The 19,779-nt window shown below is 49.6% G+C and overlaps 1 protein-coding gene and 1 long non-coding RNA gene across 2 annotated transcripts in view; one reads left to right on the plus strand and one right to left on the minus strand.

The window, feature by feature from the left end:
- Positions 1–4,756: 4,756 nt before the first annotated feature.
- Positions 4,757–6,325, minus strand: LOC114068833. Its single transcript, XR_003573678.1, has 3 exons — positions 5,508–6,325; positions 5,059–5,147; positions 4,757–4,868 (listed from the first exon to the last, which is right to left on the minus strand). It is a non-coding gene; the product is annotated as an uncharacterized LOC114068833 (long non-coding RNA).
- The window catches only part of MED13 (mediator complex subunit 13), a 48,806-nt gene continuing 33,890 nt past the window's right edge, over positions 4,864–19,779 (plus strand). The window contains exons 1-3 of the mRNA XM_027905229.1: positions 4,864–5,519; positions 7,314–7,548; positions 16,424–16,592. Of these exons, the coding sequence (XP_027761030.1) occupies positions 5,454–5,519; positions 7,314–7,548; positions 16,424–16,592 (470 nt within the window). The 5' untranslated portion in view covers positions 4,864–5,453. The remainder of the gene's footprint in view (positions 5,520–7,313; positions 7,549–16,423; positions 16,593–19,779) is intronic.

The following is a 19,779-nucleotide window of genomic DNA, read 5'->3' on the forward strand; positions in this document are numbered from 1 at the left end:
TAACCAGTGAAGTTTCTATTACACAAAGATAAAGCCAAGATCGAGCACAAACTGACTTGCCTGTAGCTTTCCTAATATGATTGCACTGCACAGTGCAGATACTAAAATTTATATTAAAAATTCTCCATGCAGTTTCCCCTCTAGGGAGAGGGAGAGGGAAGGGAAAGGCTCCATGTGACAGATGCTAATTATGCAGCTTAATGCACTTCTGGAAGTTGCAGAGATGGGAACTCTGCAAAAACCCAGCCATGAAACAAAGCGTATTTTCGACAGTGTGTTTTTTTTCCACAGGGCTTTGTTTTCATCTGCCTCCTCCCCCTTTTCCAGGAGGCTTCATTTCCCAAAGAGCACGCACAGTATTCAAAGGGCAAGTGATTGTCCAAGGTCCGGAATTTGCCCAGTGTGGATGGGACTGTTCTCCACTGTGTCTTCCTGCTCTGGAGGGCTGGACCTGGATTTGGGAAAGCTGGTGGCTCCTGACTTAAGAATTCTCCAGCTGATGTGTTAGTTTTCTTTCCTCTTTTGTTGATGTTTTAGTGATGTTTAGGTTTACTGGGAGAACTGTGTTCTGCACTGGGCTGTGCTGGGATCCTATGGAAGGATTTAATGTGATGAACGGGTCAGGACTGTTGAACTGGATCCCAAAGTGAGGCACTCAGGCTGGGCTCCTCCAAACTGGGGGGTCAATCAGTGCCAAAGCCAGTGTTAGACACTGATTCTCTCTCCCAGACACTGAGCTGTGCTGTTTGAGGCTAAAGAAGTGGATTTCCAGCCAGGGAAAACTCGGTATCATCCTGAAATCAGTGGGGACATTCAAGAGCCCCCACTGAGCCAGGGTGCTGGATTTTATTCCCTCTACCAAATCACAGGATTCTTTTCCCTCTTAGAGGTAACCCCCACCCAGCTCTTGTGCATTAATGCCAAAGGCTGCTTGCTTTTATTTCCCTCAAAGCCTGGGATTTCTCCTTCGGGACTGGTGACTTCCCACCCTCCCTCCGTGCGGGGCGACCATCGCGCCATCGACGGCACCGCAACTTCCGAGGCCTTGGCGTGGCCCTGGGCAGCCTTGGAGGAGCGGGTTTGGATGGAATCCTCCTCTTGCCACGGTCCTCATGTGCAGCCAGCGCAGAGAAAACCATCTGTTCCCTCTGGAAGGGCTTTGGTTCCGGCCCTGCCCCCGGGCCCGCTCCGTCCGCAGCTGCCGTTGCGATGAGCGGCGACTCCCCTGCGTTAAAAATACCCGGGGTCTGCTTGGATGACAAGAAGGATCTTGCTTGCCTACACTGGCACACAAAAATAGGCTCAGTGTGAGTAAATCTCCAAAGTTTCTTGTGGTGAAAATACCCAGCCTGGCTTTTTTTTCTTTTTTTTTTTTTTTTTTTTTTTTTTTTTTTTTTTTTTTTTTTTTTTTTTTTTTTTTTTTTTTTTTTTTTTTTTTTTTTTTAACTTCTCATAGAAGTTTATTTATAGAGTGTCCTTCTTTCCTCCTACTCCACCAAGACATTTGCAGGAGGTTGTCGCTCGTCTTGTGCAGGAGTCCTGAAATAATTTGCAGGGCCTTTGAAACATCATCATGTTGCACAGTTGTGATGCAACGAGCTGCTGTTGCACCAACGGATCATGTTTTGGTGTGAATGTCACGTTAGCTGAGCCATTCGGGCCTTCCTTTTACTCCAGGTGCCTTACACTGGTTTGTATTTTCATTTTAACTCCTCAGTCAAAGAAATTCTGCATATATATAGTAACTTAAAATTTTCCATTCCACGTGCAAGGCATTGCATGGAAAATTAATGTGTAATATGAGAAGATTAACAGGATGCATATACTTTCCAAATATCTCTTAAAAATAGCTTTCACTGTCACTGTAGCATCTTAATTCTGAATAATCTCACAGTCCCTCTGCAAATCTGTGCAGATAGTAACAGAGTAACCACCTACTTCATCCTGAACTGCACAATATGTATCTGGCCATGAAAAAAAACCTACATTTTTGGAGTATGTTCTGCTTTGGGGACGGCTGTGGGACCAGTGAGAGCATTAATGCCTGCGGTAAATATTAATACCAGCCTTCCCAATACCTGCCTGTCTTTTGGAAAAGGCTCCAAGATCCTGAGTGTGGAATTTGCTCCACGGTGCAAAGTGCCAGCACAAATCTCGGGAAGCCTCTGCCAAGAGGTGGAAGTTGTGGAAGGGGAGCCGGGGAAGGTGTTCCCTGTGCCCACGGGACGCTCCATGCTGGACTTTGGCCCAGCGCTGCTTCGGGATGATGCCCAGGGGGAGATCCAGGAGGGACCAGGAACATGGGATAAATATGTGGAGTTCCAAGAAGATGGAGCAGGCTGGTGACAACCACTGGGACACGAGGGAAGGGGCACAAAGAATACCCAGCAAGATCCACCTGTACATGAGGAAGAGCTTCGCTCTCAGTGACCGAGCAATGGAACACACTGCCCGGAGGGGCTGTGGAGTCTCCATCACCGGAGATATCCCAGACGTAACCCTGTGCCATGTGCTCTGGGAGGTGGGACAGATCACTGCCAGGAAGCTGAACAGAGCGTACCCAGGTGTCCAAGAAGGCCAATGGATCCTGGCCTGGCTCAGGAATGGTGTGGCAGAAGCAGCAGGGAATGATTCCTGCCTGCACTCAGCGCTGGGGAGGCCACCCCTGGAGTGCCGTGTCCAGCTCTGGGCACTCAGATCAGGAAGGACATGGAGGGGCTGGGGCAGGGGCAGAGAAGGGCATCAAGTCCTATGAAGTGAGGCTGAGGGAACTGGGGTTGTTCAGCCTAGAGAGGCTCAGGGAAGACCTTCTCACACCCTGGAAGGAACTCCCTGAAAAGAAAGGGGAGTGATGGGGGAGCTGGGCTCTGCTCCCAGGCAATAGGACAAGGAGGCTGTGCCAGGGGAGGTTTAAATTGGACATTGGGAAGAAATTCTTTACAGAGGGGGTGACCAGACACTGCGATGGGCCCAGGGAGGTGGTGGATTCACCATCCCTGGAGGTGTTTAGACAGAGACTGGACATGGCACTTGGTGCCACGGTCCGGGTGGCAAGGTGGTGCTGGGTCAAAGGTTGGACTCGATGACCTCAGAGGTCTTTTGATCTGTCATTCCGTGATTCCATGACCCGCCGCGACCCCTCCAACCCGACCCACCCCACGAGGTGCCGCGGGCCGGGCCGAGGCGGGACTCGAACCCCCGGCCCCGCCGTGTCCGCGCCGTTCCCTGCCGGCCCCGCTAGATGGCGCCGGCCCAACGGGCAGGGAGGGGCTCGGCAGCGCCGCGCGCTCCCCTGGCGGCCGCTGCGCGCCCCCGCCCCCCCCCGCCGCCATGGCGGAGCGCGCCCACGTGACGGCGCGGCGGCCAATGGGAGCGCGGCAGGGGGGCCCCGGCCGCCGTCCCTGTGGCCGCCATTAAAGAAAAAGGGTCTCGGAATTAGCCGGGAGCCGGAGCCGCTCCCGCCCCGGCCGTGCGGGACCCGCGCCCAGGGCTCCCGCCGCCACACGATGCCGCGGCCGGGCAGCCGCCGACAGAGGCACCGCTGAGGGGAGGGCGACGCGCCGGCGGGGGCTTCGCGGGCAGCGACTCCGCCAGCGGCAGCGGCAGCAGCGGCGGCCGCCGCGTCCCTGTGTGTGTCGGCGGCGCCGGGAATTGCGGGGCTCCGACCCCCTCGGGGCTGAGCAGAGCCCGGGGCCTCGGCCGCCGCCTCCCCGCCCTGCCCGGGAGCCCCGGGGAGGGGGCCCCTCCGCCCCCGCGGGACCCGCACCTGAGGAGAGCGGGGGGTGTCGGGCTGCCCCCCGCGGGAAGCGCCGCGCCGGACCAAGACCATCGCTTCATATTTTTCTCCTCCTCCTCCTCTTCCCCCTCCCCCCTTTTTTCCTTTTTTTTTTTTTTTTTTTTTTTTTTTTTTTTTTTTTTTTTTTTTTTTTTTTTTTTTTTTTTTTTTTTTTTTTTTTTTTTTTTTCCCTCTCTCTCTTTTTTTTATTTTTTTTTTTCCTCGTTATTTTTTGAAGGACCGGCCTCGCCGCGGGGCTGATCCCTCCCCGCCCCGCCGCCCCCCGGGCTCTGGCGGGGGTCTCCTCCCCGCTGCCCGCGGTGACTCGGCGGGCTCCGCGCTCCCTCCAGAGACTTTCGGGGGTCCCCCGGCCCCCGCGGACAGCTGGGGGGGACCAACCCCCCCGAAGACACTCTGCGATTCGCCCCGTCCTCCTCCCCCGACGGGGATCGGCCTCCCGGAGACTCCTCCATCCTTCCCCGGAGAGACTTCGAGGGTCACCCGCGATTTCCTCCTTCCACCCCTCTCCCCCTCCCTCCTTTCCCCACGGAAGGATTTTTTTTTTTTTTTTTACCCGACGGAGGGTATTTTGGTTTCGCCCTCGCTGCGAAGACTGTTTCGTTTTGGGGAAGGGGGGTGTTTTCCACACGGGAATTTAATCCCCCGCTGGGCTGCCGAGGAGACTTTTGCGGCCTTTCTCTCTCAAGGAATACCTTCCCCCCTCCCCTGCCCCCGCAGATGTTTTTTTGGGGTACACCCCAGGAAATTTTTCTCGTTCTGCCTTTACGAATTCTTCAGACCGGCCTTGCTTCTGGCCCCTGAAGTTTGTTTTTATGCTTTTAAATTTTAATTTATTTGGAATATTTTTTGGAGCAAGGGAGAAGAATCTGACCCCCCCACACCCTGTTGCCCTCGGACTCCGAAGAGACGAGCCTGGATTTTTCTCTCTCTCACGGCCAATCCTTCCCAGTCATTCCACAATTTGCCCCTTTCTCGTCTGATGACTAAAGGAACAGGAGGAAGAGGAGGGGGGGTTCTGGATTAATTACCCCCGCTGGATTATTTATGTTTTCCTACTTCTCTTGCTTGGCATCTGAGAAGAGAGGAAGGAGGGATGTCAACTGATTTTTACCCCTAGCCCCCCCGGATTAATTACCCCATTTTTATTCTCTTGTTGGATCAATCACCCCTTCACCTCCTCTCCCTCCCCTCCTTATTCGAACGAGAAGACAAGAGGAACAGGGAGGATTTTGATCTTAATCTCCCGTCGCTGGATTACTTACCACCTCCCTCTTTCTGTTCTCCCCTTCCACCGTGGCTTTACCCCCCCACCCCGGTGGATCTCCAGAAGACGAGAAAACGTTCTGACTTCCTTTAAAAAAAAATTTATTTTTTTTTAACAATTTTTTTTTTAATATATTTTTTTACCCCCCCACCCCGCCTCTCTCGTCCTATTCCCCCTGCCACTATTTCGCGTGCGCGCGTGTGTAAATCCCTTATTTAATTGTATTATTATTTGTGCGTGTGCGGAGCCCCCCTCCCCCTTTCCCTCTCGCTGTCTGTCTCTCCCCCTCTCTCTCTCTCTCCCTCTCTCTCCCTCTCTCTCTCTCTCCCTGGCTGTCTCTTTCTTTCTTGTCGGAGGCTGTGGGATAATGGCGTGTGGGTTGTGGCTGTGAGGATGAGTTCCTGCTTCGTGCCGAACGGGGCCAGCCTGGAGGATTGCCATTCCAACCTCTTCTGCCTGGTGAGTGGCGGCCCCGGGCTCGCAGCCGCCCGGGGACACGGCAGGGAAGGGAGCCGAGCTCTGGGGGAGGGGGAAGGGGCAGTGGAAGCAAAGCAGCCATTTTTAGCAGAGCTTCTGTTGGATGAGCCCTCGGAGTAGGCCCTGCCTGGAGCAGCCAACTCTCCCATGCCCCTCTGGTTCCCCCTCCATCGCTGTCTGTCTCGCCTCGCCCCTCCCTCCGCTTTCTTCCTGGATAGTATCCTCCCTGCAACTCGCCTTTTCCTTCCCTTTCCCTGCCTCCCAACTTTTCCTCCTTTCTCCCCCGTTGCCCGCCTCTCATCTCCTGCCTTCTCGTCTCCTGCCCCTGCTCCTTCCAGCCCCACATCTCGGGGAACTTTCTCTTTCCTCTCCCCACTCGTGACATCCCAAAGCCGAGCCGAAGCCTCCCTATCTTCCTCGCCTTGAGACGGATCCCTCTCGCTGCGTGTTTTTCTCCTGGAGGGCTGGTTTCGGTGATGCCCTCCCCGGGATCGGTGCTGTCTCGTGTGTTTTGATGTGCACCATTTTGTAGCCCTTTTTTAACCCGAGTGTCGAGTCGTTCACATTGTCGAATTTTTGGTAGCTCCCAAAGTCGATTCGATGGAAGTGCACTGTGATGCAATTTTTGGTGGCTGTGCTGAGCTGTTTCATCAGCTTTTTAATGCAGATGAGCTGATCTGAGCTGACTGCCTGATATTTATGATTCTAGAGATTGTTACAACAATCCTGTGCCAAGCTGTGGCACTCATATTTTCGGATGGAGCCGGGGGGATCTGAGCGTGCCTGCAGCCCGCACCAGGCCCGCAGCCCCGAATTAACAGTGTATTTTTAAATCTGTAAGTGTTTCTGAAGTATCAACTGTTGCGGGCAACCTTTCATCCAAATTGCTCTCCTGCTGAAGGTGGGGAGGCTGCCATGTTACATTTAAATGTTGCAGTAATCTTTTGTGTGTTGTCATGCCGGGAAGGCAAAAAATAGTAACTTGTGAGCAAAGGCCGGGCTGCCTTGTGGTCCCTCCTCCAGGAGAACCCGGGGCAAAACCTCCCCTTACCTGGGTGAAAGAACTCGACACTAAAACTTGGGGCTGCCACGCAGATAACCCAGGAATTGTATTTCCCATTAGGGACTCTTCCTCCATATAAATCAAATTAATTTTTGCCTGGAAGGGGGGTTTAGTGGCTCAGGATCCACGTGGACGCAGGTCTGACGGATAATTTAATGGTGAAATTGGGACTGAAGTTCTCGGGATGGGGTGTGAGGAATGAGAGCTCCTGGTGAAATCAGGGAACTCGAGAGGCTTCCTGGGGGAGATGCAGAGAATGTTTTACAATGGAGAAACTTGTGAAATTTTCCAAAGCAGTGGATGGCTGGAAGAATGTGTGCTTGGGTTAGATTTACTGTACTGCCTATTTCCACGGGGTAATTTGCACTGAGAAGGCAGTGTGTGCAAAAGCAAGTAAAAAGAAAGATGTCCTTTGCTAAGGCAAGCGCTTGGGAGCTTGGGCAGTTGCAGCCTGTGAATAATTTACATTTTTCACTCTTTGACTTTAAATCAAATCTCCCTTTTCTCCGTGCGGTGAAAACGAGCAGCTCTCTCTTTACTGCAGCTATTCCGAGAGACTTTAAACCAGGATCCCTGCTCATCTCCCCTTCGCAAAACAACCCCATTTCCGCTCAGTTTTGTACCATCAACCCTTCCCCTCTCCCCTCCCCTGGCTGTTTGTGTGGGGGGTACCTGCCTGGCTGTGTGACGATGTTCTGCTCCCCTCCCCTCAGGCCGATCTCACCGGGATTAAATGGAAGCGCTACGTGTGGCAGGGCCCGACGTCTGCCCCCATTCTCTTCCCGGTGACGGAAGAGGATCCCATCCTGAGCAGCTTCAGCCGCTGCCTCAAGGCCGACGTGCTCAGCGTGTGGCGCCGGGACCAGCGGCCGGGGCGCCGAGAGCTCTGGATCTTCTGGTGGGGGGACGACCCCAACTTCGCTGACCTGATCCATCATGACCTCTCAGGTAGGAGGACATTCACTTGGCCAGTGAAAAAAGGACCCTTTGGTCAGTCCTTTGGTCAGGGAAAGGATCGTGGTGCTCAGGGCTGCCGGCCCTGAGAGCATCTGTAACCGGAGAAGAAATGTTGGCTGTGAAGGTAAATTTACTGCTGCAACCCTCCCCAGATGATTCCAGCAGTGCCCAAACACCTCCCGTGGGTTTAGGTGGCTTTGGACTGCTGGAATTTCCAGAAACTCTCCCCAGATTATTCCAATAGTGACCAAACACCTCCTGTGGGTTTAGGTCACTGCTGGATTCGTAAGAAACCCCCACCAAATTATTGCAACTCCTTTGGGTTTAGGTCACTTCTGGATTCTCAAGAAACAGGTTTTTGCTCTCCCCACTTGTTTCCTTGAAAAAAAAAAAAAAAACAACAAAAAACCAAACCACAAGCCTATGGATTTTGGCAGCTCCTTCACAGAAAGCTGTGCTGAAAGCTGTGCCTGTGATTCACAAGTGATGTCTCAAACATGTTTTGATAAGATCCCTTTTGTTGGGCAATTAGAATTTTCAGTTTCAAACAGCGAAGCCCCTTTGTTTTTTTCGTGATGTAATAAGAGTTGTAGAGATCTGGGCGACTCCTGAGCTGTTTGGAGTTGCTTTGGTTGGAAGTCAAACCACGGGTGAGGAGCCCTCAGGAGGAGGCACCTGGAACTCACCTGCTGTTTCGGTGCAAAAAAAAAAAAAATCTCTTAAAACCTGGGGTTTTTATGATTCCTCTCTGCCCCTCTGCCAGTGCTCTGGACCTGCTTTCCACCCCAGCCTTCTGAAAGCCTGGCAATATTTGTATTTCTCAATAACTCCGTACTTCAAATTTGGCACCTTGGTTTGGCAATGTTTGCTTGTTGAGCTCAATTCCCCACGTAGATGGTTCCCAGCTGCTTTATCAGCAAGGTGACGAGGTTGATATTTAAATTGTGGGAGTCTAAAGGTGAGACTTAAACTGATTCCAGAGGGGGAAAAAAAAAAAAAAAAAGGGAACTAAACACATCCCTCCAATTTCCTTTCAAATAATGTACAGTATTCAGATTACTGAGGTGTAAAATGAGCCCAAGGTTTGGTGACCTGGTAACCAGAAGTTGTTAATGCTGCCTGTTGTGTGTGGATAAGCTTGGAGAACAAACAGGAGTTTAAAGTGCCACTGAGGAAGTTGACTTGAAACAACTTAGCGACGCGTGGAATTTTCATACAAAAACGAGAGTGTGTGGAAAACAATTGACGCACTAAAACCGTGTTTATTTCTTTGAGCAAGTGACTTCAAAAGGTTGGGATGTTGCTCTTATTCCTGCCTGTCCTGGAACTGCAAACTTTGCATCTAAAATGGCACTTACACCGTGCTTTTGCTTGGTGTTTCAGTGCTTTTTAAGGCTTCCTTATTTTGCCCTATAAATAACCTCAGTTTTGACCTGCAGGGAACATCCTTTGTGTGACTGAGCTGTGACTTGGGCTGAGTGCTGGTTTTAGCCTGGGCCTGCCCTGAGCCAACACCAACAGTGGGGTGAAAGTGGCTGTGGGAATTTGGTGGGATTAAACCGAGGCAAACACGTTACATTGTGTTCTGAGGGGGAAGTTAAGCCACTTGGAGAACGCAGTTCTGCACTGCCTAAGCTGAATAAGTAAAATGGTTTGTTTTGAGCGACTTTCTTGGCATTCCCTGGAATCTGGAGCACAGAGGGACCTCCTGAAAGCAGCAGTGGAGTGTCCAGTGTGCAGGTGTTTGTGCTCACACAGAATTACCCTGGTGCACAGGTAGATAAGCAGGTATCATCCCCGGGGATTTACCAACTCTGAACCTCTCTGAGGGCATAAGGGAGAGATAGGAGAGGATTAGACTCTCCCAGCCACGTCTTTGGGGCTTGTCTTTGGTCAGGTCACCTGTGGATGTCTGTGCTTTCCCAGAGCCATTCCTCATGTCCTCTCCATAATGCTCCTCCCTCGTGGCACTGTCACCTCAGGCTGTGTGTGGCTGCGTCTGGCACCTCAGGTTTTTCAGGCAGGTGCTTTTTGTCTTCTTCCAAATAAAAAGAGCCATTCTAATCTGTTGGTTTGCTTGGCTCCCCTGACCAGAAGTTGGTTGGTGCAACCTGCAGAGGAGCAGGCTGAGGGGTGCCCTCACCTGCACTTCTTCTCTTTCCTGTTACACCAAATCTGAATGTGAATCTGCTAGAAGAGAGAATTATGGCTGGGCCCAAATAATGTTATCTGACCTTTGCCACAGCCTAATGGATTTTTTTCCTGGATGGACAATTCCTCCTGCTAATTCCCACTGCTGGTGATGGCTTGTAAGGTTTTCAAGGGGAATGATGAATGGCTTCTTAGCAGAGGCTTCTTACCTGCCAAAGTGATGGGAAACGGTTTGCTGCTGAAGGTGGAGGTGCTGCCTGGGTCACAACTTTTCTGCTGGACATGGGGAAGGGTTGTCCTGAAGGGGAAAGGGGACTGGGAGCAGCCTGTCCCTCCGTGCCCATGGACAGACTGCTCCTGGGGAACCAGGAGCACTGCTTAGAAACCTGCCAGAGCTGCTCAGAACTCTTCATCCTGGCTCCTTGTGGTACAAAACTCCGCCTGGACAGGTTGGTGTTTTGACAGTTCCTGGCTTTTTTGGTGGGTTGGTAGTTTGGGTGAACAATGACTGTGATGACCCGTCTTAATTATCATCCACGAGGGGCTTAAATATATCAGTAATCCTTTTGTCCCCCTCCCAGGATCACTGCAGCAGGGAGTGTACAGTTGTGTGGATGTCCACCTGTGCATATCAGATAAAAACATAAATGATCTGCCTCTCCTCAGCTGTACATTCCACAAGTTCATTCCCTGTCCTGGAGACACTTTGGATGCAGCTCCTGGTTCTGTCAGAGCTCCACCAGGCCCTGGATAAGGGTCCTGTTGATGGTCAGGGATTGCTGGTGCCTGGGGGCATGTCAAGAGGAGACTTGTTCATGGCCGCTGATTGATCAGGAATATTGACTTCGCTCCATCATTTATTTCTCTTTTCCTTCCCTAGGAACCCGCTTACTGTAAAAAAAAACCACCAAAAAAACCAGGAGCCTCTTTCCACCCCAGCATAGCTAGAGGCAGGCAGAAGTTAGTGAAATGTTATTTTATCCTCTAACAACCTCAAAGGTTATGTTTTTGTTGTGACAGCGAGGCTTGATTATAGTAATTCTTGCAACTCAAACCTTAAAGTAGGACATCTCTTCCAATTTCAGGAGCCAACGGGCTCTGGCTGCTCTGATCAGCAGTTATTTTATCAGAGAGCTCCTCTCTTGTTTTCAAGTGGCTACCTCCACCCTTGGAGTTTTATTCTTTAAATTGGCAGTGGATGATTTCAAACCTGAGAACAGTTGGGTATGAATTATGTACCAGCCACGGGGCCCAAGGAAATGGTTCCAATCTGATTAATGCTTGGACAGGGGAATGCTGCTCGATGGCTTTGACCTTCACGTTGCAGCTGGTAAATGGGGAGCTGCAAGATGCATCTTTTGCCTTCTGCTGTCTATTAAATTGGGTTAATTTACTTCCAAAAAATTAAAGAGTTTTGCTTTGTGCCTGTCATATATCAAGATAATCGGGGTGTTTTTTTTTTTGTTTGCTGAACGCTCTTCCTCACGTTTGGGTGTGTGTGTGGGGGGGTGAATTTGTCCAAATAATTCTGGTTTGGGGAGAGCTTGGAGGGAATCCTGGTGCTTGTCTGTGGTGCAAACAGCACCGGTCCTGGCAGCAAAGATGAATGTGCTGTGTAGTTCTTGACACCTGTGCATTGTAGATCAGATCCTGTCTCCAGCAATCTGTGAGTGGCTCCTTCCTTTGGTCCAGTTATCACTCCCATAACTGCACAAACCCTGCCAGGTCCAAGCAGGGTTTCCAGCTGGAAAATTATTCAGCCAGTGGAGCTCTTTTAAAATAACAATTGCTCCTCAAGAACACTGAACTCCTTAAAAAAAAAAGAAAAAAAACCAAAAAAAAGAAAAAAGAGGATGCCTCTCAAACCACCCTGCGCCTGAGAGCTCTGTGGGAAGGATCTGTGTGTCCTGTGGCTGCCAGGAGAGGCATTCCCAGTGTTCCTGCTGCCGGTGCATCGACGCTTCAGCGTTTCCTCAGTCCTCCATGTCAGAGATGGAGCCACTTCAGGAGAAGTGCAGAGGAGCATTATGCAAAAATCATTTCCCACAGCAGCTTTAGCAAACTTCTGGGCCTTGGGGTGAAGGTGGCAGAGATGGAACCTTTGTCCTGGTTTTCCTGACCACCAATGCCTGTGAAATCCCTGTGGAGAAAGGTGGCAAATACTTTATGTTGGTAAATGAGGATCTGGCGTCATGTCACGTTGTTTGTGTACAGTGTCACATACACAACGTGCCTGTGGAAATAATAATAATGAGAGATTGAACAGTGTAGATGCACCTGCAGGTGGGATTACTCAGACAGTGTGGAGGACAGTGGATCATTTATTTAGGAAGTTTCTCAGCCCAGCCCAACTCACACCCCACAGACAGTGAGGGAGAGCAGGTACCTCGTTATCCTTATAAAATGTTGTTGTAACAACTCCTTGTTATCATCTTGTCCCTCTGTGTGTGCCCAGCTACAGAAAGGTCACACACTGAGATTTTCAGCATTTAAATATTCTGCTGGAATATTTAAATAATATTCTGCTGGAATATTTAACCCTCTGTGTGTGGTGCAGGTAAAGGGGGAGCCCCACAAAAAGCAACCTGGGATGCTGCTGGATATTTTCACTGGGGCAGTTTGGGCAGTGATTCCTTCTCAGGTGATGACATTTTCTCTCCAGTTTGGATGTCCAGAGTCCTGTCTCCAGACTTTTCAGTGACTGTGGACAACACACACAACTCTGCTGGGAACAAACTTAAGTTGTCTTCCTTAGATTCTCCAGTTGGTATTTGGAAATTGTATTGATTTCCTTTTTCCCTGCAAAATCTGTTGCTTCTCCCTCATTTCATAAGGGTTAGGGGCCCTCCAAGTAATATTTCAGTGGCTTAACTGGGCAGCTCTTGCTTTGAGAATTTAATTTAAACTATCTGAGGATTTATATATAATTTTTTTTTTTTTTTAAATAGGAAACTTTTACTCAAAGTGTTTCCCTCATATTACCACAGTGTTGTACAGGGCAGCAGTTTCACCCCACTTGGCTTATTCGCTTCCCTTGTAAGCTGAAGCTCACAAAGGAGGTTTGGTTGTGTAAATCAGGTTTATATCTGTGTTTTTATAAGAGGCACAGTGTCATATGATGGCAGAAAGGAAGAAGGGGCAAAATCCATGTTCTCCAATGTCTTCTCAAAAATTGCATTTTCAGGTCTGTGTATTTATCCAGTGCAGTACAGATTTGTCATTATATGCTATTTCTGAGGAATCCTTCATTAATATATTTGGCTGAAGGGCTGTGAGTAACAAATAGGGTTTAAAAAGCTCCCTTGAATTAAATGAACAGCTTTAAAGGTCCTGCTTTTTCAGAATTCCCTACAAATTGCAAGGGTTTTATATTCTCCAAGAGCACCACACAGACAGGAGGGCATAATCAGGAAAAATGAGCTTTACTGTTTCAGGTGAACTCCAGGAAGAATATAAAATAGAACATTGAAGTACTGAAGGCAAGTGGCCTCCAACTCTCCCAATAAAATTGGGTGGTGCTGATATCCAGGAGGTGCTGGCTGAGAAAGTTTATTTATGTGTAGTGTAAAAATTGCTTTTTCCTGGCCACTGTTTGCATTCATTTTTCATTTCCTGATCATTTTTAGCTTTATTTAAGGCAACCTCTCTGCCTGATGCTTGGTGTGGAGGGAGAGGGAGTGCAAGTGGTTGTGGTGGGATCTGGTACGAACTGTTTGATGGATTGACACGTTGCAGAGGAGTTGAATGGTTTGGACAGCCAAGAGAACTACCCAAAAATAAACCCACTCCTAACCTCCAGGTTGCCAGAGCACCTCTGTGGATAACACTTGTCCAGAGTGAAATTGTGGCTTCACACCTTCTGAAAATGAGTCAGCACCTCATTCTGGTTTGTTGTCCCCGTCAGATTGAACATTTGAAGTTACTGTTTGAGAAAGATGGAGGACAAGGGTGCCTCTTCCCCTCCTTTAATGAGTGGTTGGTGGTGGGAGGGGTTTTTCTCCTGTTGAAAAATAAGAATTTGAATTGAGAAGAAAAATAGTTGGCAGGTGCGAGCAGATGTCATGTTCCTCTCCTTCCCTCCACCACTGTAAAAATGGGGGAGGGGAATGACTGAATAGACTTCAAGAAGGCAGAGCACGCTCACTGCTCTTTTTCTGCGTGAATTTGAATAATGTCCTGAATGCTGGCATCTTTAACTGGCAGCTGATTCCACCTTCCCTTCCTGTACCAGGGTGCAGGTGGTTTTGGGGAGCAGCCCTTTCCCCTGAGGGGAAGGCTTTAGGAATGCTGGGTTTAAGTTGTCATTCCCATCCAATCCCTCCGCTTTCCCCACCCTGTGTTCTCTCCCCTGGGAGCTCTGCTGCAGCATCCTGAGGGAAGTTGTCCGTGTGGGGTGTCAGCACAGCTGGGCCTGCTGATGAACACCTGGCACGTTGTGGTGGCCTCAGGAAAGGAGAGCAGTGTGACATCCCAGGCTCTGAACTGTGCAGTCTGCACTCCCAGCACCTCCTCTCGTTGACACAACAAATGTCAGTGGTTTGGTTTGGTTTGGTTGGGCCAAGCCAAAGTCAGGCACAGAGCTGGAAATGGCTCTTTACACTCCCTCTTCCAGCAGGCCATGGCTGTGCTTCCAGTGAGCGTGTCAGACCACAGGAGCCACATCCAGAGCAGGCATTTAACCTTTGAAATGGCGTGCAGTTGATTGTGCAGGTAAAGTCCAACCCCCTGAGCTCTGGAGTTAATGTTTGCTCTGCTCAGCTCCTCGGGCACCCCCCAAGAGCTGGGCACGACCTCTGCTCTTGGCACGGGCACTGCCCACCCTTGGACTTTGGGCTGCCCTTGCTCTTTGCTTCCAGTGTCTTGGACTCTGTTTCTTCCCTGAGCTCCTGGATTATCTTGGAGCTTTGCAGTTCTCACAGCCCAGGTCTTTGCTGAGCTCCAGCTCTGGAAGGGAGTGGTGGGGCTGTGGGAAATGCTCCTCCTTGTTTTGCCTTGTCTTCACCAGAAAATCGTTTCATGTAATGATTCATCTGTAATAGTGCACAGCTCCTCTCCTGTAAATGGTGGGGCAGGTCTATTTACTCTTTCTCTGTCCCTCAGAAAAGGCTACTTGGGGTAATTTTCTTTTACTCACAGTACTGGTCTTGAGTGGGAAGGGACTTGTGTGGAATCAGGAACACACAAACATGACCAAAACCATCTTGAAATTCCCTTCTCTCTCATCCCTGTCTTAAATATTGTTTATTGTGCTAATGTCTAAGGTTATTTCCTAAATAAAACTCTTGGGTGTCTGGTTTTCTAGATGCTCTCTAATTTAAGGATATTGAGACTTTAGTTAATAATATTGCAACCTTTTAAGCTTGTAAGTGGCTTCCAGGGAGAGGTGAAGGGGCTTCTTTCCAAGGGGGATTTCAAATGCCAGGGCTTGGCTGTGTGTGCTGAGGATTCCTGACCGTGGGGCAAACCACTGGAAAGCTCTTGGAATCCCAGTCCTTGCTGTGCTGAACCCAAAGCTGAACTCCAGCTCCTGGAGGTGGCAGGGAATGGGAGGATGAGCTGATCTCTGCCTGGAGGTCACAGCAGGGACCTCCACAGGTCCCCTCCAACCTCAGTCATTCCACAACTGCCCAGGGACTGAAGTGCAGATGCATCTCCTGCTCTGTGTCACACACACTCCTCGTCCCTGCTGCTGCCTGGGGTGTGAAAGCACTGGTACTGCAGGAGCCTCTCTGGGTTAGTCCAAGGGGAGCAGCAGCAGATCCTTGGGGATAAATGGAAAGCTGGAGACAGGAGGAGTCACAGCTGTAAAGATTAGACCCGACTGGCAGGGATTTAAGGGCAGGATCTCCAGTTTTATTGTGTTCTCCTCCTTATTAGAGCTGCTGGGAGTGAATGGTGTCACAGGTACCTGAGAGGCACCTCAGGAACTGGCAGATGCCCCTGATTTTACCTGTGGGGTGGAATTGTGGTGTCAGGGCAGCTCTCTGGGCCAGTGCATGTGCTTTGAGGGCCCTTGAACCATGTTCAGACCCTGCTGAGGAGCCAGGGGGGTGCGAGAGGTTGCAGTTCCTTGTCATGAATCTTGCTTTTCAATCTGGCAAATGAAGCTGGCTCGTGTAAGTTGGATTCCATGGTTTGTGGGACGCACAAGATGTCAGTGTTTCACTCCAGAATGCCAGCAGGAGCAGCTGGGCTTTGTCTTGCTGCTCACTGGTTTTTATCTTCTCTTCCATGTATGCATCAGAAAGCAGAACTCACCTGCTTAAATATCTTAGTTTTTTGGGTTAAAGTAAGAAGAAAAATTGCATTCTGGAGCGTTCTGGGGATATTCAGGTTGCCCTTACCAATTTTCTGAATCTGAGTATTTCTTTTTCATTTCTTCCAGCAAGTTGAACACGGAGGGCCAGTTGTCAAATGACACTCGTGCCTGGCTTTGCTCAGCCAATGCTGCTCAAAGGCACCAGGAGATATTAATAGTTTGGCTTTGAGAAATTAATTTTTAAGCATAATTATCAACTAACTGTGCAGGGTCAGTCACCCAGACTCCCCAGACCTTGCAGAGCCAGCACTGAGTTCTTAGAGGCCGAACTGTGGAAGGTTCTGAACATCACAGGGTGGATTTTAGTCCCAAATGTCCTGAAAGGATCTCGTGACACCTGCACGAAGTGCTGGGAGGGAATTTAATGCTAACTTGTGTCTTTTCTTGGCCTTGCAGAAGAGGAAGATGGTGTCTGGGAGAACGGGCTCTCCTACGAGTGCCGCACTCTGCTCTTCAAGGCCGTTCACAACCTGCTGGAGAGGTGTCTGATGAACAGGAACTTCGTGCGCATCGGCAGGTGGTTCGTGAAGCCTTATGAGAAAGATGAGAAACCCATAAACAAGAGGTAGGGGTGTCTTATTTTGCTTTATTGAGGGGTTATTTGTTTTATTTTTGCTTTTATCAGGGTTTGTTTTAGTTTGCTTTATTAGGGTTGGTTCAAGCTCTGTGCTGGAAGAAAGGTTTAATCAAGAGATTTCTGTGAGTTGTTACTGAGCCTGGATCTCAGTGCCCTTCCTCATTTTTTCTGCCTTTTTGGAGTCCTTCAGGGCTTTCTTATGACAAAGGACGTAATGCTGGGTGTAGCAGGCAATCTGTTCTGTGCTGGTGACCATGGATAAGATTGGATAAGGTGGAAAAGGAGGTGGAGCCTTCCAGAAAGCTAAAAAAAGATAACCTGTCTGAAGAGATACTTGCCAGTAGCTGGGGCTGATTCTGCCTGCAAACACTAAACTCGTGGTAGAGAGCTCTTTGCAGGTACCACATGAGCTGTGGGTAATCTGCACCTTCTGGGAGATGCTGAGAGTTTGGGATGTCAGAGGGAAGGTGGTGTCTGAGATCACTGGTGTTAAAGGGATCCACGTGGCCTCCACGCTGAGGGGAGCAGGGCAAGGAGAGAATTCCTGCTCCAAGCTGGAAGGGCTTCTCCTCCCGGCTCTAACGTGGTTTGCCACGGTCGATGTTGCCTAGCAATAAATAATGAAATGAATCAAAACTAGGTTAGCTGGAACAAGTTTAATCGCTGTTCCCAAATCAGCTTTGAAAATCCCAAGTAATTTAAAGCTTAGATGATGGGGGGGGGGGTTCTTTTTCGTGTGGCTTTTGTGTGTGTGTGTGTGTCAGTGGATGTGTTAAATCTTGGCATGCAGGAAATTTGGAGATCAGTGGCTTTGCTTTTTTGGGTGTGGAGTTGGCCATTGTTGGCATCTTCTGCAGCAAATTTAAACTTGAAAGAAATTTAGGAGCTGTTCTGGAGCAAAAGAAGCAGAAGCACATGTTTGTGTGTGTTTCTATTAGTAGTTGTGAACTGCTGCTTTTAATTTATGTATTAACTTATCCTTTAGTTCGAAGCATCTCTTTCTCCACCCTGGTCAGGGCAAATGTTTCCTCTCTGGGGTGTCCTTGTCCATCCATTTTTTTTCTGTGTGTTGTTGCTATAAATCAATAATAAAGAGTTTACTTTTAACTATTTCAGCCAATGTATTGCCTTGGCACAGTCTGGGCTTTCCTCCTTTGAGGAGCTGGTTTACCAAATTGCCATTTGAAACAAGCATTAGTTGTGTTGTGGCTTCTCTCACAGTAACTCTGCAAAGCTGCTGAAAGCTTTTGAAATAAAATAGTGGCGTTTGTTTAATTTGGAGACCCATTCTTTAATTTTAAAGAAGGTCAGGAGGTCAACCTGCTTGCTGAAAATGAGGAAATCCCTGCTTTTACCCACCCACCTGCATCAGGTGTAGCCCAGAACTACTGGAAAAATCTGTCAAAAGGTTGGACAGGTCTGTGTAAGGAGATTTCAGGGGGGGGAAATTCCAGTATTTCCGAGCAGAGAGCTCAGGGCCACTTGTGCTCTGAGCACTGGCTGTGGGAAATGAAGTGAGGGCAGTGGTGAACAGATGGCAGCACAGTGGCACACTGGGCTCCTCCCTTCTGGGAATATCTGGGATTTGGATGAGCTGGAGAGTTGGGCTGTCCAGAGGTGTCTCCCAGCCACGCCCTGGGGGACAGGCCCAGATGTTGCAGTCGGTGCTTGGCGATGCCACCGCTGGAGCTCCACAGTCTGTCACTCTCTGAGGGAGGAGGAGATAGCAGGAGGGATGGTTGGAGTGGATTTTGGTTTCTTGTGTAAATTGGAACGCCGTTCTAGTCCAAAGGAACATTTCTCTCTTATCAAAAGTCAACTGTGACACTGCAGCAAACTCAACATGAAGGGACTTGCAGCCAGCCTGGAAAATGCCCTGGCTGTTGTACCTGGGGTGCTGATGTGTTCCTTACCATCCAGCTGCTCCAGGCCTAACAAAACCTACACCTGAATACAAAACTTTGACATAGTTTGCATTCCTTAGGCTCCATTTAATCAGCCAGACCTGTAGGAAATGTATCTATTTTGTTGTAGATATGGATGACTGAATTAAACCCCACACTCAACTCCCAGCAGCCCCTCCCCAGAACCACCCCTGTGTGCAGGGCTGGGGATGCACAGAGCAGTTTTTGGAGCCCTGGTTGTGCCTTTGATCCCATATTCTATGCTTTGCTGCCTTTGGGGCTGTTGTTGTTTGCATCAACATCCAGAAGCCCTGGGAAGGAATTCCTGTGTAATCTGCAGGCCTGCAGTGTCCTGGTGATGTGAAGTTTGCTACCAGCGCACTTTGGATCACAGTTTATCCAGCCCTGCACTTTGGGGCTTGGCCAGACACTGGAGAGACTTGTTCCCTGTGTTTTACAGCTGCAGATTTCGGTCAGGTTGGTTGTTCCTGCTGGCAACCTTTAGTCCCAAAGGCTTGGAACTGCCCAGGGAGCACTCGGAGCTCTGGGTGGTGCAGGTGACTTGTTGGGGCTGTGGGACCTCAGCCCCACTTTGTCCCTGCCTGTCTGTCTGAAGGATGTGCAGATAGAGCTGTTTCTTTCAGTTGAAGCTGATCCCATCTGGATTTTTCCTGGTTCTCTTTGAAAGCATGTGTTTCCAGAACGGGAGGTTTTCTGTTCCCTGCTCTCCCAACAATGCTGTCGGTCGTGCTGCCCTGTCTGTGTGTGTGTGGGCACAGCAGCCGTGGGGCTGGGATTCCCAGGAGCTGTTTGCCTGTGATAACAGACCCTCCAGCAGCTCTGCCTTCCTAGCTGTTGCTCTGGGTTTTTTTCCTCCTTGTATCAGTTATATTAAAAAAAAAAGTCCATTTCATCAGCAATTTTAATTTTCACAGGACAGTCCTTAACATTCACAATCTGATGCCGCTGCGGCACGTGAACAGCTGACCAGGGAAGTAACAATTACTATTAAGTCTTTGCTGCTTAATGACGTGACTTCTAAACCAAATAAACTTCTGAAATGATGTGAGGTCAGTTCAGTGTCTCCTCAAGATGCTGCTGTGGGAGCAGGAAGCCCTCAGCTGTTTGCACTGTGTCATCACGTGCCGTGAGGGGACAACCGTGACCTGCTCTTCCCTCCTTCCCTCTCCTGCTGCTCCCCAGTCTAAAACCAGCACTGAGCAAAGTGAGACACTCCGGGGTTTGGTGCAATCTGATCTGGTGGAACAAGT

The sequence above is a fragment of the Empidonax traillii genome, unplaced genomic scaffold (assembly GCF_003031625.1).
Source record: "Empidonax traillii isolate 1590-97213 ecotype Southwest subspecies unplaced genomic scaffold, ASM303162v1 scaffold1132:size609636, whole genome shotgun sequence".
In the NCBI taxonomy this organism is placed as follows: Eukaryota; Metazoa; Chordata; class Aves; order Passeriformes; family Tyrannidae; genus Empidonax; species Empidonax traillii.